The 18,922-nt window shown below is 41.4% G+C and overlaps 1 protein-coding gene across 1 annotated transcript in view; it reads right to left on the bottom strand.

Moving 5' to 3' along the window:
• LOC145405391 (uncharacterized) overlaps positions 1-18,922 on the bottom strand; it is a 60,365-nt gene that overhangs the window by 2,999 nt on the left and 38,444 nt on the right. Inside the window, exons 5-12 of the mRNA XM_080276797.1 lie at positions 17,309-17,408; positions 16,227-16,399; positions 15,631-15,756; positions 13,477-13,682; positions 10,094-11,517; positions 9,405-9,521; positions 7,054-7,204; positions 6,469-6,617 (exon numbers count right to left, since the gene is read on the bottom strand). Coding sequence (XP_080132923.1) covers positions 6,469-6,617; positions 7,054-7,204; positions 9,405-9,521; positions 10,094-11,517; positions 13,477-13,682; positions 15,631-15,756; positions 16,227-16,399; positions 17,309-17,408 — 2,446 coding nt within the window. The remainder of the gene's footprint in view (positions 1-6,468; positions 6,618-7,053; positions 7,205-9,404; positions 9,522-10,093; positions 11,518-13,476; positions 13,683-15,630; positions 15,757-16,226; positions 16,400-17,308; positions 17,409-18,922) is intronic.

Here is an 18,922-nt window from a genome sequence, read left to right as displayed (position 1 = left end):
TGAATCTTACTGTTACAACTTGCTGGAATGGTTTCATACATGCTTTCATCCCCACCTCCCCTTTGATATTACAGCATCTGATGATTTTTAAGGCTAGTTTGTCACAAATTACCCTTAACTCTACATGATTCTTTACAGTGTTCAAATATAGAAGTAATTTATGAAAAAAAAAAATTCACATATTTCATTATAAGATAATAACTATGACATATTCCCTAATGCCTTTAGAGGTAGCAAGAATTAAATGCTTACTCAGTGAACATTTCAGCCTTGATAGTAAATGGACAATGGCCAAATTTTCCTTGTCTGATTTAAATTATCTGGAAGCTAACTAGTTCATGCTTCAGAATATGCTACCCCACATGATGCAGTAATACTCCTGCTCTTGGAATGAAAGCTCAATTAATGATCAACATTTATCAGAGCATTACTAATGTTTGTCAATAACCAAAGTGAACCAAATTCTAATGTCTCTTAAAAGCATCATGTATGAACAAGAGATGATTAATAAATTTCTATGTTCCGAAAGTGGTAGGTAGGGGCCCTAACCTTCCACTTACTGTATATAATGTTGCTCAGCCTTTTCCTGTCTTCCTTCCTTCTTCCTCTGTCATTTTCTTCTTTCTTTCCTCTTCCTTCTGTCTGCGGGTGACTTTACAACGAGTGACAAGCCAAATGGTTTCCTGTTCAGGAAACCATTTACTACGCTGGGTGGTAACCATATAACCAAACAGTGGCATCAGGTGGTTTGGTGGGTAATTAAGGCACCCCAACCAGATTGAGCCTGAGTTGGTTTATATCCAAGGTGTGGTTGGGGTTTATTGCACAAGTAATGCCATTCAGGGATGAGTAAGGCTGGTCACTCTCATCTTAAATGTCAGAAGCAACTTGCCTAGCCCCAGGCTTCTACGCTTCTCATGGTGCAACACAGGATTAGATGATGGTGACCATGTTCCCACCTGAATGCAGTTTACCATAGGCTGTCTTTATTAAAGTTCACAATTAAGATGCAAGTAATGAAATACATGAAAGTACTTATGATAGATATATGCAAATTTCAGTTCAGTGCAGACATGCAGAATTCATTGAGGTACAGTACATGATTATGACATCCTTTGCGCAGACAACTACAGTATATCAGATGATGATAATATCAACAGACTAATAACTTAGTGTATTTTAGTACTTTTACTAACCCAAATATAGTATTGTATTAGTATTCAGTTACAGAATCATGTTCATTATATTACTGTACTGCATTACGTTAGACATTAATTTATACTCTTGTACTGTAATATAGTTTACCTGCAAAATACACTCTGATAACAATTACCCAACACCCAAATACATTCATACAGTTCATTTAGTCACAAAATGGATAAAATCACAACTCACTCGTGCCGTTTGTTACATCCATCCATCCGTCCATCATCCAGTCCTATGTCACCCCATGAGGAGCTTAGGATCCCAGGATCAGGCAAGTTGGTCCTGACATTTGAGATGAGTGACCAGTCTCACTCATCCCTGAGTGGCATTACGTGAGCCATAAACCCCAATCACCCCTTGGATATAAACCTATACAGATGCAATCCGATTGGAGCACCTTAATTACCCACTAAACCACCAGGCACCATAATTTGGTTATATGGTTACCAGCCAGCATAGTAAATGGTTTCCTGGTGTACAGGAACCATTTGGATTGTCAGTCAGTGTAGAGTCACCACAGGCAGAAGGAAGAGGAAAGAAAGACATAAGGGGGTGTGTAAAGTCACCCATAGGCAGAAGAAAGAGGAAAGAATGAAGGAAAGACAGAAGAGGAAGGAAGGAAGAGAGGAAAGGGCAGACACCCAATGCAGCATTACATCGAGTGAGTGGATGGTGAGTGTCCCCACCTACCACAAATTTGTTACATCAATGGAAAAAAATCAACATTATCAGAGCAGGACAGCACAACTATGGTACAGTATACTGTACTTTGACTGCTAAAAAGTAGAGTATGCAAAGTGTCTCATTGTGAAGTAAAAATGTATATCAATATCATATCATAAATTGTATATGGCAAGACTGGTCTGAAATGGACCAAAATTAATCAACAGAACAATTTAAGACAATACTGTAGTTACACAAAGTAGATTATGAATGAGAAATAGCTATTGCAAGTAATATGTGCACAGAAGTAAGACATTTTTGCATGCATTTAACATACACTACATTTTGATGTTCACATTTATATTCCTCAGTGTATGTACAATACTGTACTGTATACCAAAAGACAAGAGGGGCAAGCCAGGGTGGGGGAGTGTGAGGCAGTATCTGGTGTGCTAGTGAGGAGGATATAAATACAGGTATTCACTACAAGGTGGTGTGAAATGTGGGTTAATATCATTATACAACTGAGGTACTGAGTATGTATTATCTGAGTTTCCTAATGCAATATAACACCAGGGTTTGGTGTGGCAAATACGTTTTTAGGCTAACTGACATTCTACATGACGGTGTTTATTTGAAAGTGATAATGAGTGCATGGACTGACTTTGTAGCAATAAAGAATGTGACTGAAGTGAATACTATTTTATAATACATAAAATGTGCACACACACACACACACACACACACACACACACACATGTATATGGAAAAAAAAAATTGCAGGTCCAAACACCTCTTTTCTTGTACTATAAAATGTATGCACACACACACACACACACACGTGTATATAGAAAAAAAAAAAACTTTTGCAGGTCCAAACACCTCTTTTTCGTACTGGGAGAAATGGAGACACCCTTTAGGAAAAATGGACGTAGCCACTCTTGACCACCACTAAAGCATACAGTGAGTTTAAGGGAACACTCTCAACCTGAAGAGACTGAGGAAAGCGTGCTTGCGACTCAGATAAGTCTGCAGAGGTCAGAGAAACCTCTCCTGGATTTCAAACAGTTTGCACTTTATCGCCCACCAAGCATACTAAATCGCTCGCTATTCTTCTGAAGGTTTAGGCAAGAATTCTGCCTCACTTTAACTCTCAGAGGGTGACATGGGGAAGAGGAGGAACATTAAGATGTGACATTCACTGGGTAGGGTTATCAGTGTGGGCATATCTCTCTCTCTCTCTCTCTCTTTTTTTTTTTACTACAAAAGAAAATAGGGTTTCAGGTCTTGCAGGTAACACATTATTCTTTCTGTCTCTCCCTCCATGGAGGCACTCATTAGGAATAAACATGGGAAACAGACAGGTTGAACTGTATTTGGGAGGTGGGTATCCACATGTAAGTCACCACATCCATGCTTTGAGAGGCTAGAACTATATATATATATATATATGAGAGAAATCAATATTATCAAGTTCTCAAGGCCACATAACCAATAAACTGACAAGTCAGCTGACATGAATGTCTGCACTGTGAAGCAAGTAAAGTGCATCTGTCTGGATTACTAATGCTGCAGCATGGTTTTATGTAGAGTCAGATACTAAAGCCCATTTACCTCCAGTGCCTCTTTTTTCACTGGTTGATTCATAGGTGTTTGAATGAGACTATGTGGACAAATTCTTTCAAAGATGGATGATGATATACACCTCAGTTTACTGTCATATTCAAACATCTGTTAATTCAGCCATGAAACTGAGACAGAAGAGGCAAATAGATTTTAGTATTTGAATACAGTATAGATCATTGACAGAACACACGAAATGGCTGAGATTGTTCTAGCATCACTGACGCAACTATAGCATGACTTAGGCAAGGGTATGGCACAAGTTTGAGAGATGAACCACCCAGACCCCTTGCACATTTAACCTCTGTTGGGCTGAATCTTTGTTTATTTCTCCTGAGTAGTAGTTTTATACCCAATGTAAACTGTATATACCTCATATGATGTCTTTAACTCTGCAAGGGCTAACTGAGTTTGTGCATCAGACATAACGAGTGGTATACTGAGTACTGTTTTGGGTAACCACTGACAACATTACAGAGGAAGAATTAGCACTACATGACTGAATTGTCAACGTAGCAGTAAAGGTTATCTTCCAGACTGGCTTCAGCATCTGTTCAAAGATACAGTTGAAGATGATTTACAAAGCATGGTTAACAAGATTGTGGGGCAAAAAGATTCAGCCTAGCTGGACCATGTGCTTGCTGGTGCACCCAGTGTTGTATGGGTAAACCCAGAACAAGAAAATGACGCCTGCTCAAAATCTATTGCAATGCTACAAAAATATGAAGCCATGTTGGTAGTTTGGTAGTTCTGTAAATGTACAGTACTCTATTAAGCACCACCAAAAGAATGGCTATTATCCACATATCCCATAAGGCAGTCAGCCAGTAGCCCAGCATGTCAGATTCAGAGCAAACTCCGTCTGAAGCTTTGGAGAGCTTTCACTGCTATTTGGAAAATCAACTGAAGTCATGAACACTTTTCCTCTGCCTCTTTAGGCCAGTAAATGTCCTGATGGTGGTAACAAGTATCTCTGACCACTCTTCGTGACAGAGAGAGAGAGAGAGAGAAAGAGGAAGAGATTATGACTCCATGTCATATTGCTGGTTAAAGTACATGACAGGTAAGGAAGTACAGAGCTTCAGAGCAGAAATGTAAATCTGAGAGTTCAATAAGCTAAAAGTACTGTAATGCCTATGTTCATTTTTTTTTTTTTTTCACAAAAACTGCTAAAGACAGTTTGAAAGCAGATTATGCTGGTATTTTATTTTTATTAACTAAAGAAAAAATTGCAGGCATTTTGCATCAACACACATTATATACCAATACATTACATGAATCAGAGAAAGTTATATAGGCAACGAGTAATACTGATGGCAGAAAAGTGAAAGGCTGAGAATCAGTACAGGTACATAACTCAGATGTTTAAGTAATTGAATGATAATCAAAAGTCTGGAAATCATAGCTGCAATGATGCTGGTTAGCCTTGTACAGTTTGTCTGGCCTTTGAATGATGAACACCATAAAAAATTATTGTACAGTAATAGAAAACCTGAACACAAAAAGGAGTGCCAGAGGTAAGATTATTATTATCATTAGTAGTAGTAGTATAGTTTTTATTGTTATTATTACTTCTTCGGTTTTTAGGTGGTATCCAACAACTGGAGATGAAGTTATATTACCAGTATACAACCTAAACAATAATTTCTTGTTTCAGGTAAATGAGACTCAAGAAAGAAAGGGTATTAGGAAGTATTGTAGTAATGTACTACAACATATATATATATCTGAAAGCCATCCCAACTCTGTCACTCCTTCCTTCATGTTCTTCAGTCCCATGCTGAGTGAGAAATGGTGGATGGAAAATGGGGTAGGAATGTTTGATTTTAATGTCAACAGCCAGGCAAAGAAAAACTCACAACTCACCTCCATAATCTCCATACCTTTACTCATTATATGATAAAGTGATCAGCTGTATGGAAAGTGGAGAGTAATACTACACCAGGACTAAGAATACTAGAGTATTATTTGACATTCTTTTGCAACTGGGATCTGTGATAACAAAATCATAACAGTCTGGCACAGAGACAATGATGTGAGTTGTGCACAGTTTTCCCACATACTGTACAGTACTTTACATAAAAACATGGCTTATGAGGGACACAGACAATGCCTGATCAATCTAGGTCATTCCTCACACCAATTTTAAGTCATATTTTAATGAAGCATAAAGGGAACATTTATGAAAGCAGTTAAAAATAAGAAAATTTTGTAAGTGACCAGAAGCAGCTGCATCAAATGGTCTCAACCCAGCCCAGTTTACCTTGCGGCGTTTCTGAAAAGGGGTCAAAAAAACAATGAACTACCTTATATCTGTTACTTTGCACATATTTCAAAAGGATATTAAAAATATCTCTCTAAAGTAAAAACAAATACTGTATGATAGTAAAAAATCTTTTTCTAATATATCTACATTATCTATCAAATTTTATAATTACAAATCAATGATGCTTTGTACAGTACTGTCTCTACATGTAAAATATGACTGCTCATATTAAGCAAGTAAAGTAAACATTGCTCCTATATAAAGCACTTAAGAAAACTGACCTCACAGATCTAAAGAGACTGCATTATTTCTGAAACAAAGTCTGTTGTACATACTGTACCTGGAAAGCCAAATTTTGCACCAAACTGAACTGTGCACACATGTGTTCAGTATGAAATATCCTCTCTCAGTGTGTCCATTAGAGAAATAATTTTTGTGGTAGCCTAAAGAAAGAATACCATGGATGGCTATTTTTCAAATATTTTCTTTACAATGCTGTTATTATTAAAGATGTTTCATTTGTTCCCAAAAACATGAAGAAAGGAACAAATATCTAATAAAATATGATGGTACTGTACACTGGATTAGACTAATGGACTGCTGACATCTTTACATTGCCCTCTTTCCTTTAATCCCTATTCTGTGAATATTATCTCTCCCTACTTATTACCATGCAATTTAGAAAAAAAAAATCAGACATGTAATTGTACCTGTGACAGTCTGGCTCCTGGACGATACTGGAGGGCTTCCTTCCCAATAAGATCTTGGAGGTGAGGCAGGTTGAGGCGTGGACCATCTCCTATACCTCCTGCTGCCACCTCCTCTCTGCCCTCTCCATCCTGTTGCCCACTTCCCATACCTGTCATATCAACCAAGACACTTGCATGTATATTATCATCTGTTTATCATTAACTATTAGTGGTCTGTCTGCCTGACAATGAAGGATGAGAATACTATAGCTGTTATCAGGACAGAGATGTCTGTAAGAGATCCAGCTGCCAGGTTACCATATCTTAAGGCTGCAAAAAGAAACACTGCAAAGGAGTGATGGGGGTATTTGAACCAGTATTGATTTTGTTATTGATTTGACATCATAGTAAAGCAAGAAAACTAGTATCTGAACCAGTATTTATTTTAATGCTGATTTTATATGTCAATTTAGCAAGCAAACCTGAGGAAAGAATATTTTAGAACTTCAAAATACTTCCATGATAAAGATTTACAAACCAAGGAGAGGATGTGTATGGGAAATAAACATGTATGGTAAACCAGTTTAACTGTGAGATGGAAGGTACCTGGTGGTGGTGATGTGGAGTGCTGGTCTTGGTTGTGATGATGATGGTGAGACAAGAATGCAGCCAGCTGGTCACGGGGGAGACAAGTAAATGCCAGCTGGCTTAACGGACTGAAAGTAAGGGCGGCCTCTGTTCGTTCTTCCTCAGTTACCTGTAAATATGAGAGTCAGTTGTTCATATATTAGTGATTAAATGTTCCTTAATGCACCAGTGCTGTACTAAAGCAAATTACCCAGTTGTATGAACTGTGAAGGTATACAACGTACTGTATAGTTGTATATCTACTTTCAAAATGTGGATCTAACAGGTTGGAATTAATAGTGTGTTACTGCAAAGTAACTCTGTTTTCAGGGTAGCTCTGCACTGAGTGGCAAGCCAAATGATTTCCTGTAAACCAAGAAAGCATTTACAATGCTGGATGGTAACCTTATAACCAACCAACACTTGTTCCCTAACTGACAACAAGTGGCTTGGCAGAGGGTTCATGCCCCTCCCCAGAAAACAACTAACTAAAAATATGAACAAGAAGCCTCGGACCAGGATGTGGAAGATGTGCAGATTGGCCGGGGAGGAAGACAGAATCCTGGAAGTCAGGTATGATTATTCCCCTGTACAAAGAAAAAGGGGAAAAAGAAGTACGTGGTAATCATAGGGGCATTTGTCTTCTTAGTGTATTGTAAAAGGAAAAGTATATGGCAGGATTCTTATTAACAGAGTTAAGGAAATAACAGAGGAATTAGTTGGAGAAGAACAGGGAGGTTTTAGGAAGGGAAGAGGTTGTGTAGATCAAATATTCATTCTTAGATCTTTAGTGGAAAAGTTTCTAAAGAAGGGTAAGAAGTTGTATGCGACCTTCATGGATTTGGAGAAAGCATATGACAGGGTAGATAGACAAGGACTGTGGAAAGAATTAAAAATACATGGAACAGATGGGAAGTTGTTGAATGCCGTGAAAAGCATGGACGAGGGTGCTAAGACTGCTGTGCGAGTGGATAGTGAACTGAGTGAATTTTTCTATTTGAAGGTTGGATTGAAACTAGGATGTGTCATGTATCCATGGTTGTTCAATCTGTATATGGTTGGGGTTATAAAAGAGATACAAGGTAGAGCACTGGATGTTGGAGTGACCCTAATGAGAGAGAGCAGTGTTTGGAAACTCCTTGTACTGCTGTGTGCAGATGATATTGCGTTGTTAAGTGAAGATGAAGGGGAGCTGCAAGGCTTGGTGGATGAGTTTGGGAGAGTGTGTAAGAAACGGAATCTAAAGGTGAATGTAGGGAAGAGTAAAGTGATAGTCTTTGAGAGAGGTGATGTCAGTGAATGTACAGTGAGGTTGGATGGTGAGGAATTGGAAAATGTGAGTATATTTAAGTACTTGGGTAGTGTGATGAGTAAGGATGGAAGTTTGGAGGGTGAAGTGCTTGAAAGGGTACAACAAGGAAGAAAGGTTGCTGGTTCCATGAAAGGAGTGATTAGAAATGGAAGTGAGCATGGAAGTGAAAAAGTTACTACATGAGAGTATTGTGATTCGGATCTTAAACCTTACATCCCGTGGGTGAGCTGTCTGTGTGTTTTGGGGGCTCCCACTAATGGTGGCCTCCAGTATGCTACGCTACCACGTGTGTGTTCGAAACTGACCAAATTAATCACCAGAGGGTGAAAAGAGTGACGTAATGGGGTGTATAAAAGCCAGTGTTGCCTAGAGGCAGAGCGGGGATCCTCTCTTTGGCTCAGTGGTAACATGTGCGCGTATTAAGCGCGAGGGCCCAGGATCAGGTTGAATTCCGGCCAGACCAGTGATTAATTTGTTAAGTTTCAGTTTGGGTCTTTACAGATATCACCCTTGTGGGAAGGGTTGGAGGATGTTCATTTCTCTACTACCCCGTCACAACCTTATTTCAGTGTCCTAGAGGAAATGTGGAGTACGAGGAAGAACAGTTACAGGTTGGCTGACATTCTACATGCTGCTGTTACGCGAGTGACTCCAGCTCATTAACCCGTCTATGCTTGGAGAGTGGCTTCGCGTGGTGGATATTTGTACTCTGTAATCAAATCTGTGTTCTTGGTCTTTCCAAAATCTGTCTAGATTTACCACAGATTTTTCTACGGACTCAACCCCTATTACCCATTATGGCAGACTGTTCCAGTTGTTAACCACTCTGTTTGAGAATAAGTACTTACTGAGGTTCAGGTATGTTCTGGTCTTGAATAACTTTTATTATTGTTATTATTATTATTATTATTGTTTCCTCTGGCAGAGTCGTCGTCTCGCATCTGGAATAGTCCTTCAGTGCATGCCTGGTCATATTTCCCAGATATGATCTCAGTGCAGAACACTTCTAAAGACTGACCTCAATACCATCTATGATGCGAAGGCCCCAGTGTGACAGCCTGAAGACTGCGTAGAGGCGCCAGTAGGGTATCAGTGTTAGTGGGTTGCCCTCACGACCCACTTCTAGGGAGGTTACCTGCTCATGTAAAAGGGAACTGATATTGAAAGGTAGTCCTGAGACCATAATATAACGGGTTATTTTCGCCAAACATCAAAAATTAACACAGAAACAAATGTAATACAGAGACATTAAAAGAAATCACACACACACACACACACACACACACACACACACACACACACACACACACACACACACACACACACATTCAACAGTATATCCCATTGCTGATTTGCTTAAAGTCTGAAATAAAAATAGAGAATGCACGAGTTTAAGGATACATAAAAGCTGCTGCAGTCAGCGGCCTCAGTCAAATGATTTTCGGTAAAGCAAAGATGGTAAGGTCTTGAGGTGGAGATGCTGTTCGTCTGAGAAGCAATCAGAGGAAAGGCCTTACTGTGTATCCTGTTTCGTAAATACAAAACAGGTTACAGGTATACTGACATATAAAGGAATAGTGAAATTAGGCAAAATTTCTGATCAGGCATTATAATAATCCTTTATGCCATAATCTTTATCAGCTCTGATTATTAATTCATAAAGCTCCAACCCTGCTTGTGAATACTGTTGTTAGCTTCATAACCCACCTGGTGAAGCTCTGCCAAAGCGTTGAGCTGACTGCATTTAGCCAAATGAGTTTCCCTGAAGACAAAGTTCTCCAAGCGAGGAAACTTTACCCGTAGTTTGGGGAAGATATCGACAATATCGTCAAAACTGATATACTGGAAGCGTGCTGTAGATGCGATAGCCGCCAGTGTCTTGTCCCAGGCCAAGTCAGTGCAGCGAAGGGCACCCTGGCCGTACAGACTGAGCCGCTCTCCCTCCAGCTCTGCTAAAAAGTTAGGGCCCTGTTCCCGGAGAATCCCTGAGCTGCTCTGACTTAAACCAGTTGTTTTGTCCACCTTGTCACATCCTGGCCGTTCTTGATCCTTTGGTCTGGCCAAAGGAACCTTGAGGTCGGCGAGAGTATGACACGAGCGTGATGTCATTATCTGAGACACCTCGACAGAACTGGTGGGTGTGGCGGCTGTGTTGGTGGTGGTGGCAGTGGCGGCAGACTCAGCATCAGAGCTAGAGTCTATTTCTGATGGCTCTGACACTGCATTCCTGGGGGAGACTGGTGCCTCAGACCCCGGGACAGGAAGACTAAGATTGGACCTAACTCTTGTGATAGCTGCAGTCACAACTTTATCAGGAAGATGTCCAGTAACTTTATTTACTTCTGCTTTCTTCAGCAACTCTGTATTCTTTTGATTTACTCGTTTCACAGTTTCATTTGCCATGATTCTGGGCTTTTGTTTATCAACAGCAGCATTGTTAGCCGTGTTGCCACGAGCACTGCCGAGTCTGCCCCCCCTGCGGCCCACAGGCACGTTCTGGACAGGTAGTGTGGCGCGCGAGGCAGCATCCAGGCTGATCCTCTCATTGTTTCGACTCGCACCAGCCCACGCCTCACATCCGCGCTTCTTCACGTCAGGAGTAGGAGTCAGTTTCTGCACTGAAGAAGTACTGTCTTCCTCATAGGAATTTTTTCTTTTCAAAATTCTCATGTCCGTGTATGATTTACTCCTAGGTAAGCTAATCTTTCCATCAGTATATTTAATGGTGTTGGCACGTAGTTGGTCTAATGTTTCTTTTGAACTTTTGACCCCACCGACTGTTCTGTTTTCTTTGCCAGCGTGGGTGGAGGGAGCTTCTAGCCGCTGGTTGGTGCCTCTGTGAACCAGACTCACATCCGAGATACCGGATGAAGTTGCTGACGACACCAGGGAGGCTCGATCGTCCTCCTGCTGACCCTCCTCCTCAGCCTCGCCCACCTCATGGGAGTCTTCACTACTTTTTGCATCACTTTTATTTTCATTTTTTGACTTCTCTGTTTTACCTTCCTTCCCCTCCTTGTCAGCTTCTTCCTCCTCCTCTTCCTCCCCAACATCTGACACATTGTCCCCACAAAACCCACTGGAGATCTCTGTTCCATCACTGTCTTTGGAGGGTGGGTGGTCAGTGGTACCTGTGTGAGGAACAATCAGCCAATCAAATGACACCATAATTCCTCTTAAGAAATTCCCATACTGAATTATATGGACTGGAAGCTAAACCACCTAATATAACCTGTTAATTACTTCCCAACAGGTACTGGAAGCTGTTGAGGGAGAGAAAAAAAATCGAAGGCATGTAAGAAGAAGTGTACAGTAAAACTGTGAGTTTAACCCTATTTGTTTATTTTTTAATGCAAGGAAGAAGGAACCAAAGGCCAGAAGCCTTCAAACCATTCCTTCCAAGAAAAAGCAAAAACAATAGAACAGAGAGCCAAAATCAAGATCCGTTCATTTCAAGATGCCTGGACACACTGAGACTGAAAGACTGGAGATCATAAGAAGTAGGAAATATAGAAAGAGGGAGACAATTCCAGAGTTAACCTGTAGCATAAATGAAGGACTGGGAGTAACGGTTAACTCTTGCATTAAAGAGTTGGACAGAAAAGGGACGAGAGTTTGTTGCTTGACGAGTGCTACGCGCCTGTTGTATTGGTGGAAGGATGCAAGCAGATAGTTCAGTGGAACAGAAACCACTGAAGTAGCAATAGTGTACGGAAAAGGATTAGTTGTTAGGAAGAGGTCAAGTATGTTGGAACTCTCTCCAAGGCGGTCAGGGATACAGATAGGATGCTGTACAAGCTGCTCTAGATCATTAAGGATAGAAAAGATGTAGGCTTGTTCATCAGGTGGATTAGTGAAAGGAAAGGAGCCAAAGGCGGTGGTGAATATTAAAATCTCCTAGAATGGAAATTTCAGAGAAAGGAGAAATGGATAGGATGTGTTCCATCGTAGAAGTAAGATTGTCGAAGAATTTTTCATAGTCAGTGGAATTTGGGGATAAGTAAACAACACAGACATATTTAGTCAGAGAATGACAGGAAAGCCGAAGCCAGGGAGTCGAGATTCAGAAGAATTAAGTTCAAGAACACGAGAGCAAGATAAGTCGTTGCCTACATATACACAACAGACACCTTTGGCTTTGAAATGAGCATTGAGAAAGTCGGAGGATACAGATAGGATTTGCAGTCAGTTGCCTCACATAGCTGAGTCTCAGGAAAGGAAGGTGAGGTTTAGAGAAGAAAAGGTGGTGCTCAACAGAGAAAAAGTTAAGAGGTAAGGGCGCGAATGCTGCAGAAATGAAGAAGTGAGTCAGACAGTGGTTCCAGGCACCTCGTTGGGTCGTCGCCGGGAGAGGGGCGGATGGTGAGGGCATTCATGGTCCCCCCCCCACCCCCCCGGGGACTCCGAGGCTTGATTATGAGACGCCATTTTGGTTGAATTTTGAACCCGAAGTGTAGTGTGTAATGTGCATGTAGTTTGGTGTTAACAGTTAGAGAAATTTGTATTGGAGAGTACGTTGGCCTACTCTCTGTGATACTGAAACACTGAAAAAGTTCAACAATGGGGGATGGTCAGGAACACGTCCCGAGGGCTGATGAAACGGGAGCTCCAGCTCTCCATCCACCTTGGGAGTACCATCCTGCTCAACTGGTGAGATTCCTGTCAAAATGCAATGATTATGTGGGTAGTAATCAAACTTGCAGTCACACTTCACTCTCATGGTCGTATCTCCCAGGGCCAATGGTAGCTCTCCATCTACCAGGCTACCTGAAGAAGACATCTGAAGCAATATTTTATCAAGTGAACATAAGTTCATAAATCTGTTTAATTAGATTACTAATTGTGTTCAGGAGGCTTGAACAAATTCGGGCTGGTAAAGAGGATTAAAGAAATAACGTGACTATGTTTCTATGAACCCTCTCCTTTCAGCTACCTCTGACTAATTTTGATTGGACCATGATTTACTGAACATATCATGAATGAAGCTATTACAACTACACAGTATCTGTGCTATGTAAATGTTAAGATCTGACATCTTAATGTTAGTAGGTGTTATGCTTAGCTTAGTTTAATGTAGGCAACTGTCTCACTGGTGGAACTCTCGCTTGGTTTCCTGACGAGCTTCTTATGTTGCTTCTTGAGGACCTGCCAGTGCTTCATGGCGTTGGTGATGGCAGAGTTGCGCTTCTCCTCGTCACTGATGCGGGTCGCCTGTGCACGTTCCTTCTCCTTGGCCTTCTGCAGCACCTTCTCTGACTGACGCCTCGTTTCCATCGTCAGTTCCTGATCGTCCAACCTGAGTGACGTGACAGCATAATGGCATCAGATGCAATGTACTGTTATCTTATGGCTGTACAGGAAGGCATTATTTACAACAGAACATTGCTTTGCTTTTGTCTTTAGAACTTACTGTACTAAAAATACAGTAATTCTGCCATATCGTAATATACAGTAAATAAAAACAAATCCTACTCTACTACTCCAGTGCAGAGCACAACATGATGAGGCCACCATTTGATTCGCGCGGCCACCTCCATATAAAATGAAGCTAAGTCCTCCACTGCTCTTCATCCTCACTCACTCACTCACTCGCGCGCGCGCACGCACACGCACACACACACACACACACACACACACACACACACACACACACACACACACACACACATCTTTTGGGAGGAGGAGTAAAGTCCCAAAAGGGGAATAAAACCTTTTCAAAACGATGACGGTGTCTTTATTCTGGCAGCTGAACGAACGGTTTTCTGTAACGCGGAAAAACCTTAGGCACTGAACAGGTCAGTGGAAGCTGCAGCTAACCCCTCCATTTAGCAAGTCTCGGAATGAAATCGCATCAAAATACCAAGAATAAGCTAACGACAGACTCCATCGTAGTGAACGGATTTATGAACGCTTTAATCACAGCTTTGTGCGCTCTCTGTCTCTGTCTGTCTCTCTAATACAGACAATTTAGTTTAACTCTGGGGACATTCTCGCAGTGAATGGATGTATCTCATCAAACCTTGCTCCATACAAGGGGCCTCCTAAGAAGAAAGGACGTTTGGTGATAGCAAGAGTAAAAGAAGTAAATGACATCACAACAGTAAAGGAGTTGACGGATGCTGTTTCTCACCCCTGAAGTACTGAAGTCTCCCCTTAATCTGAATAAAATCATGTGGTGTTAACAAGGAAAAAACAAAACTTGTGAAGAATGTAAGGCGTGGCTGCACGGTGAGGCGAGGTGTGATGAGAAGTGAGGTGAAGGTCAGGGGTGTTTGTAGTAGTCATTTGTCACATTACCACCACATCCTTCACTCACACCCCACCACACCCATGCCAGCCTTATCACGCCTTGTCTTCTCTTATTTTTACCCTCTCCTTCCCTTCTCTTCACTTTCAAATCCCCTACTTTCCTCCTCCGTATTTTCCCTTCCCTTCCACGCATATCCATCTTTTTCTCTTTCCCTCCCATCCCTTTCCTTCTTCTTTCTTTTTTTCGCCTCCCCTCTCGTTCTTTCTGTTCCTTTCATTTCTTTTCCCTGCCTTTTCATTTACTTATTTCCCGTTTCTTCCCTGTGCTCCCATTTTTTTTTTTTCAAACAAATCTTTCTTACTTCCTTCCCTACATCTAGCTTTCCTGATTTTACACAATTCCATACTTTCCTCCTGCTACACATCCCCCTTCCTTTCCTCCCTCTTCTCTCCTCCTTTCCTTCCCTCTCTTTATTTCCAGTTTCTCACTTCATTTCTTCTACCTTCTTTCCTCCCCCTGTCTCACCGTATGATTCTCTCCACATATCCTTCCAACTTCCTTTACTATACTACCCTCCTCCTCATTTCCTTCCAACTTCCTTTACTATACTGCTCCTCTTCTCTTCCCTGCTTCCCGCACTCTACTTTTATCCTTTTTTTTTCTCTCTCTGTCTTTCACTGTTCCCCCTTTTTCCTTCCTTCCTTCTCGCCCTAACTTGACATTCTCCATTCCTCTCTCGCTCTTCATTATTTCTTCTTTTTCTTTTCTCCTTTCCTCCCTGTTTTCTCTTTCTTTCCTTGTTCTCTCCCTCTCTTTTCCTTTTTCTCCCTGCCATCCCAGTTTTCTCGTGTTGCTCTCTCTCCCTCTCAGTCTTTTTCCCAGTTTTTACCTCCCGTCCTCCTTTTCTCCAGTTCTGATTCTACTTCTCTCTGCTTCCCTCATCATTGTACCCTTCTCCATTCTTCTTTCCTCAACGTTGGTTTCCTGGTCCTACCTCTTGATCCTGTAGAACCTTGCGACGGTGTGGTGGAAGTAGTGAGGTTGGCGGCTGATGGGGTTCTCCTCCAGGGACAGTTCTCGCAGCTTCAGGCAGTTCTGCAGACACGCCATGTCCTCGTACCTGGGTAGGAGGAAGAAACAGATGAGGGAGTGGGGAATGAGACAGAGTATAGCACAAAGGAAAGCAAACAGATCTGTTTATCTTTAAGAGGCGATCATTACAAGGCTGTTACAGGGTAGGATATCACTAGGGTTATATATTCTATTACAGTAAGTAACCAAAAAGTGCCCTCATCCCCTACTCTCAAAAAAAAAAAAAAAAAAAAAAAAAAAAAAAAAATCGCTGAAGTCGACAGGAAAAAGCAATAATGGCTATCACGCTGTACTCTATGGCGAAGTTTGGTCAAACACATCGACCCCAAGTAAAAGATGTATATCATTCATACTATAATTCACTTTCATTAGTAGTATCTGTAGATTTAACAACTGACCTGTAGATCTGGCGAGTAATCTACAGCGCTGACAAATAACCTGTAGATCTGAAAACTGACTTGTATGTTTGACAAATGACCTGTAGAACTGACAACTGACCTGTATATTTCATTGTACCCCAGATAGACTTTCTCTAAGCGAGGCAGGTAGTGCAGGTCAGCCACTGTGCGTATTAGGTTGCGTCGCAGATTGAGTTCCACCAGACAGTCCAGCCCGCGCAGTCCCGTCACGTGCCGCAGCATGTTGCCTGCCAGGTTCAGTAGCCGCAGCTCCTAGGGCATGAGGTGGGGGGGTGAGGTGGAGAATGCTGGATAAGCTTGCATAAGATTGTCCTATGTATCATAATTAGCTAGCTATCATTTTTAAAGATGAAATCTGTACTTATGCTCTGTGGAACGCAGTTGAATAATTAATTGTCTCGTTCAATTTTCATCACTTAAAAAACAGTTTTAAAAAGTGTGAAGACATAATCCCCCCTGACTCTTACCCTGTCACTCCCCTCCCGTCTACACCCCAGACTGGCGCTAATGATTTTGTCAGGAGTTTGTAGCTCCGTCAGTCGGGTCAGCTGCTGCCATTGATCAGCATGACAGTTACCTCTGTGTTATTACGTAATTCATCATTACTGCCAAGTAAGGCATCAGTTGAAATCTGTAGCACTGGATGTTTTTAAATTATTGCACTCAATAAGCTACTGTGTCAAAATGCACCACATAATACTTTCAACATTACGAAAATTTCATTGGACAAGATAAATGAAAATTAAAGAAACAATGACTGCGTAGACATGAGTCAGGGGAGGAGAGCAGAGCAGTGGTCGTTGATAGATTTCCTGTCGTGACTAAGATGCGTTTTTCCAGGAAGGACATGGAAGCGCAGATTTTCCCCCCCACGTCTCTTCCCATGTGCAAAAGCAAATCACAATTATGAAGGGAAAATGGTCGTAAGTTATTTTGTGGAGAAAGTAAAAGTGAAGAATCTTCCCTTGTCGATGTTCTCTACAAAAGGAAATCTAAGTTACGAGAGGAGAATTATCGTAAAACAACTCTTAGTCACAAGCACTGTGTAATTTTTAAGTAGAGGGCAAGACAACAGAATTCTCATTAGTCTTTCTCTCTGTAAAGGCAAATATTAGTTACGAGAAGCGATGTATTACAGGTTTAGTTAATCTGGTGCCTGACCTTGAGGTGGTTGAGGCCCTGGACGTGGTGAAGCTGGTTGCCGTGGAGGTCCAGCACTTCCAGCTTGGTTACGTGTTCCAGACCGTCCAGCCGAGACAACCTGGGGAGCACAACAGAGAGGAAAATGTAGAATGAGCTACAGCAGAGACCCGTGTAGTGGCTCAGTGATGAGGAAGACATGGTACAGTTGCTTCGCAATGGGTTAAAATTGAACAGTAACTTGTTAATGGGTTAGTGTGAGACACAGTCACTTGGTTTTGGAATAAGATGGGGTACAATGGCTTGATAATGGGCCAAAAATTGGTACATCCGCTTGGTATTGGGTTAATCGGGTACATCTGCTCGGTAATAAGTAACCTTATTTCCTGCCCGTATATATCATTAAAACGTGTTTTTGCTCAGTATGGCGTTACCTTTTATTTTAAAAAAAGTTTTAATCATGACCAGCACGACGTTCTATACTGTCACATACTACATACTATACAGTAATGTGAGTCAAGCCTTTACAGGGCAAGACATCATCATCATTGTCATTACGTTTTTTCCTACCTATGGCTGGGGAGACAGGATCCGAAAATAAGGGAAGAAAAATACTTAAGTCGGTAAACTATCAACAGTATACACAGTGAAATGGATCGCACAATCGTTCACACAATTTCAGGCCCCTGGAATCCTGGCTCCACCTCACAAGCTCACTCATTTGCATTTTTTTCTTCTGTAGATGTGCCTCATGTATACGCCTACCAAACAAAATAATTTCATCGACTGCCAAGTTAAAGAAGGCGTACCAAACCCTTGTTATGTACTCACCCATGCATACTTCATCCCATCAGCTCCATCCCATAACCTCATCAGCTTCCATATCTCCCTTCCTCACACACACCACATCCTTCCACCTTCTTCTAGGCCTACTACGCCTCTCCCACCATCAAACTCACTCATATATACCTCTTCACCACTTAAGTATACTTCCCTGGCTCATAAACACCCTCTTCACCATCTGAGTATACTTCCCTGGCTACCGAAAGACGAAGGTATGCAGTTTGGTAATATTCCTGCCCAACAGTATTATAAAGCAGTTTTGATTAATGACACTAATAATTATGTCTCTTGACATAACATTTTGATGTTTCACCTGTCCACCCTGATATATATAAAAATCAATACCATGTAGTTGGTTGTGTGACATGTAAGACGTCTTTTATTACCACTGTGGTGTATTGCTAGACCTGTGTAACAAATTATAACATCGTGTTTGTAACGACTGACTCAGTTTGATGGTACATGCTTCAACACACCATGTCTCTATATCTGTCTATCTGTCTACCTGTTAATATGTGTTCCGTGGCATTTTACGAGGTATAAAACGTCTTTCATGACTGAGGCGTTATCAATTATTTCTGTGACGTGCTAATAATACTGTCACATTTCACGGCCATAAAATAGCGACATATTTCCTAAATACCTCAGGCAAGCTGTGAGGCGAGACGTATAACACCGGGGTATAATGTAACGTGTCTTATGGCCAGTACGCCGCATCTCAACACACTGAAATAACGCTTCACTATTCTGACTCAAGTGACTAAGATCAGACAATTATTAGTCACTCAAGGG

This window comes from Coenobita brevimanus, chromosome 66 (genome assembly GCF_032717465.1).
Source record: "Coenobita brevimanus isolate Jiangsu-jjx chromosome 66, ASM3271746v2, whole genome shotgun sequence".
Taxonomy (NCBI): Eukaryota; Metazoa; Arthropoda; class Malacostraca; order Decapoda; family Coenobitidae; genus Coenobita; species Coenobita brevimanus.
Note: the sequence above shows the minus strand (reverse complement) of the source record. Positions and strands in the feature narration are given on the sequence as shown.